This window comes from Syzygium oleosum, unplaced genomic scaffold (genome assembly GCF_021117445.2).
Source record: "Syzygium oleosum isolate NSW1041296 unplaced genomic scaffold, Sole_v2.1 Sole_v2.09, whole genome shotgun sequence".
Lineage (NCBI taxonomy): Eukaryota > Viridiplantae > Streptophyta > Magnoliopsida > Myrtales > Myrtaceae > Syzygium > Syzygium oleosum.
Window position 1 is genome coordinate 6525018 of NW_026607493.1, and position 4112 is coordinate 6529129.

The 4112-nt window shown below is 39.6% G+C and overlaps 1 protein-coding gene across 2 annotated transcripts; it reads right to left on the minus strand.

Annotated features, from left to right (window-relative positions):
* Positions 1-361: 361 nt before the first annotated feature.
* Positions 362-3501, minus strand: LOC115665093 (WAT1-related protein At2g37460-like). Of its 2 annotated transcripts, none has more exons than XM_056314409.1 (7): positions 3233-3501; positions 2878-2940; positions 2660-2776; positions 2030-2288; positions 1686-1847; positions 878-968; positions 362-723 (listed from the first exon to the last, which is right to left on the minus strand). In XM_056314409.1, exons 1-7 carry the CDS (start codon positions 3439-3441, stop codon positions 635-637), a joined length of 990 nt encoding a protein of 329 aa, XP_056170384.1. In that variant the 5' UTR covers positions 3442-3501; the 3' UTR covers positions 362-634. The 2 variants fall into 2 exon arrangements, with proteins under 2 accessions (XP_056170384.1, XP_030442841.1); XM_030586981.2 differs by having other exon boundaries at positions 817-968.
* Positions 3502-4112: the final 611 nt, after the last annotated feature.

The window sequence follows — 4112 nt, forward strand, 5'->3', positions numbered from 1 at the left end:
TCACGAAAGTGCTACGTACAATTCGACATGTCAAGATTTCGAGTACTTTGAAAGTGTAAAATGTTTTGTGTTAAATAAAAATGAAAGTATAGGCATCGTAAATCTTATAAAAAATCAAAAGCGAAAAGTTGAAGTCACCATGCGGGTTGCTTTCTGTGAATCCCACTGCATGGATTTGCCACAATTACTTTCGGTCACAATCTGAAAAATTCTCGTGATCGCAATGTTATGGTTCTATTCTCGGACAACCCCAATATACCAATTTGAGAGAAAAGCCTGCTCTAACTTAACTTCCAAAATCATCAAGTATTTCTTAGGTGTCAACAAGATACATGAATCTTGCATCCAGAAAGCATCCGCATACCAAAAATCATATAATGTACAAATTTCGAAGGTTCGAATAACGTTCACAATTGCAAAGACCTCTCTCCAAACGCCTAATTATGTTGCGCCTTCTTGATTGGCTAACTTTATGTCACTACAAATATAACATCCACGATGATCAATCATTTTCCGTTAATTTCCGGAGTTTCTTTGTCATTAAATGTACTAATCTTGATCATCTCATGACTAATGTTCTCCTTCCCGTTGCCCCCGGGGTCAACCAACTTTGTCGGCAACGTTTTTTGCTCGTCTAATGGCGAAGAACAAGACTCGTAGTCCTTGCTTTTGCCCCAAACAACAAGGTATAAACCAGCCGCAATGACGATGGCACCGATAATCCTGGTGCAACAAAATTAATTAGCATGACATGGTTTTTGAAAGTGATAATTAGCATGGATTAGGGGAGAAATTTGAGGAGGAAAGAAGAAGTACCTTCCCAAGAAAAGCCGCTCGGCTAAAATGAAAGTACTCAAAACAGCGACAATCACCGTACCTAGAGGACTGAAGACCGTGACAAAAACCGGTCCTTTGTCTTTCATGACCACACCTTGAAGGTAATAAGTCACTCCGGAGCACACTATTCCCTGCATTTACCAATTATGGTACGAATCATTAGTTAACAATGTAATAATAAAGATGAGAAGGTAACTTTCTTGTTTCGAAAATAAAAATGATTTCTAGTGAAAACATTATATAAAAACTTTCATCTACTTATAAAATATATGCAGTATTCTAAGTCAGCGGGTGAAACTGTTGAGGATCTACCTTGATTACACAGAAATACTAAAATTAACAAAGGAATATATAGGGTAAGTGCACCGAAAATTCTAAAATTTGTTACGAAAGTGCAATTGAGTCTTAAAATTTTCAAAATGTGCAATCAAGTCCTAAAACTTGTCACAAAAGTACAATCGAATCCTAAAATTTTCAAAAAGTACAATTAACAGAATGACTTGATTTCACAAATTTGACAAGTTTTAGGACTTGATTGCACTTTTTGAAATTTTTAGGATTCAATTGCACTTTCTAACAAGTTTTAGGACTTGATTACACTTTTTGAAAATTTTAGGACTCGATTATATTTTCGTGACAAGTTTTAGGACTTCCAATGCATGTATGCCTACTATATAAGAAAAATATTATGGCCTAAGTTCAGTTAATGTCCTAAGGAACTTCACGACGAAGGATCACCGACAATAAGAAGTGATAATAGTGGAAGGAATTAGAATCTCTCCCTTAAGTTTTACAAGTCATTTTGTAAAAGAAAATCAATCAAATAATCATGAAGTTCAAGCGCTCACACTGTAGACAGCCGCGAGTAATTTGATGTCCCATTGTATGGACCAAACGGCGGCGTTTCCTCTTTCCATGAACAAAGCCACAACGGCACCCTCGACCATCCCCAAAAAACATATCCAAGCCGTGAGAGAGAGCTCAACAGGATATGTATGTAGTGTTATTGCCTGTTGGAAGTTACCAAAAAACCACGCTACCGCAAGTTAGCGTGTATTGTTGGTCATGATTAATCCTTATACTGTACCGATCTCTGAAAGCATCTCTTTTGAGAGTGTAAGGCACTAACTTGCAAAACTTAAAAGTACCTACTGATCCGATATGAGAAGATCGACTAAATTAGATTAATTACTTGGAGAATCATGAAGCAAGCCCAGCTGAAGCATGCAATTGTGATCATGAGAGAACCCTTGATGGAATTCCGGAGGCTGATCCCACTATTAGCACTCTCGTTTTGAATGTTGTTGGTGGTCGTCCCTCCTCCTTTTGTCCAAAATAGTTCGAGAACCGGACCTTTGATTAGCGTTATGATCATGGCGCCAGCAACCGTAGCTAGTGTCCCAAACACCTTAGCTTGGCTGTGAAAACTCTTCATTTTCACCTTCTCAAGCCTATGCAAATAGTGATTGAAAAGTCATTAATTGTCTTAAAAAGCTAAACCATAGACACTATCGTCTGATCCAATCGCAAATCAAAAGAATTTGAGACCTTATGATGAAAGAACTATCATATCATGTTCGCGATAAATCGAGTTCATTTACCGTTCTCCAAAAGCAGACAAATTGGTTGTTTTTCTGCCAGGTATGTACGTCGGACCAAGATTGGGTCCAATTTTAGCAAAAACTTAAGCATATTTTGACATCCCTTTGTGGTGAAAAAGTGATAGATATTATTAAAAGACGCGTACGAGAGTCATAAGACCTAGCGGTCACAATGGAGTGATTTGCTTGTATCAAGAGCAGAGTCAGCACACGTTCATTACCGAATGATCCAAGCCATGACGAAAGTGATGGCCGGAAGAATGTTGCACATGGCAGCTGCAAATGTCGCCGTCGTGTGCTTCATCCCCAAATAGTACAAGTTCTGGTCAATGACTGGCCTGAGAGAGAAGAATGAAACAACATGTCGAAGGTGGTGATGAACAATTTCTCGTGAAACCTTGTCTAATTTGTGGCAATAATAAGTTAACTTCATATTTACTCCAGTAAGCCAAGCAGCATCAGTCTGATGAAGATGGGGAGTGTCATGTTCGGCCTTGTTCTCCTGAGGAAGAAATGGTCACATGATTAATCAATCCAAAGTCAAGACTTCACATTTAATCAAAACTAAATGAAGCGAGGAGAATGCACGTGCATTCTGCATGCACAGGTGGAAGTGTTGACCCGATAAAATTCGCTCGACGAAACAAAAGGATGTATAGCAAGACCCCGCCGATAAAAAGAAGTTTTTAAACCTTTTCATTGATATAGGAATATTGTTGAGTGGGAACAAATTCAGGGAGCACTCAAACGTTCCTCACATATATTATTTCAAATTAAATGGTGGAGAGAGAGACTTGTCTAGGACGACGGCGAAAGGGGCAATGACCAACGTGGCGACGGCATGGCGGTAGACGACGAACACGTAATTGCTCATGCCCTTGTTTAGGGCAGCCTTGCAAAGGATATCCATCCCTGCCAGCCCGAATTGCAAGAATACCACAGCAAGGAAGGGCTTCAACTTGTGAAACAACGCCTTCATGTCCATTGCTTTCCTCGTTATCATATATCTTCTCCCTCCTACCGTGTGCTGGAGAAATATATCGAACCGGCTATAATAGCTTTTGTCCTTGGAGGGTGTCTTGGCAATGAAAGCTCCGACCCTCTAAATACAAAGCCCTTGTCCCAAAAGTCAGAGAATATTCTGCAACACGCATATTTATGTCCACACGTTTTTGACAAATCCTTGGCAAGTAAAGTGAACTCAAGAATATTGTTGTTGGGTTAGCTTATAAACAATTTCAAGAAAGAGAGTGACCCCTTTGCGCAATTTGCTTATTGTATGTGGTTGTATGAGGGTTGAGGGTCAATGGGAAAGGAATTGGTGCTCATGGACGTACGTAATGTATATTGCATCATTCATTAGGCTGGTTTTGATATAGTGATTCCAATCGTTGCCCTACATTCGACATAGCGACCCCTCTGAAATTACCATCAGAGTCCTATTGCTACGAAATGTTCGGATTGAAGATATAACGTACCACCTTCGGATCGAGCTTGACAATTCCGTCACCAAAGGTTTATCGAGATTGTAGCATTCAAAATATCTCTTCACATGAGAGAATGTCGCAACTACGCTAAGCAACATGACTCTAACTTGTGACTTTCTAAAAGGATAGATGAAGGAGACGAGTTGGCATTGGCTGCTATGTGCAATGAGCTCCGCCGCAATGACAC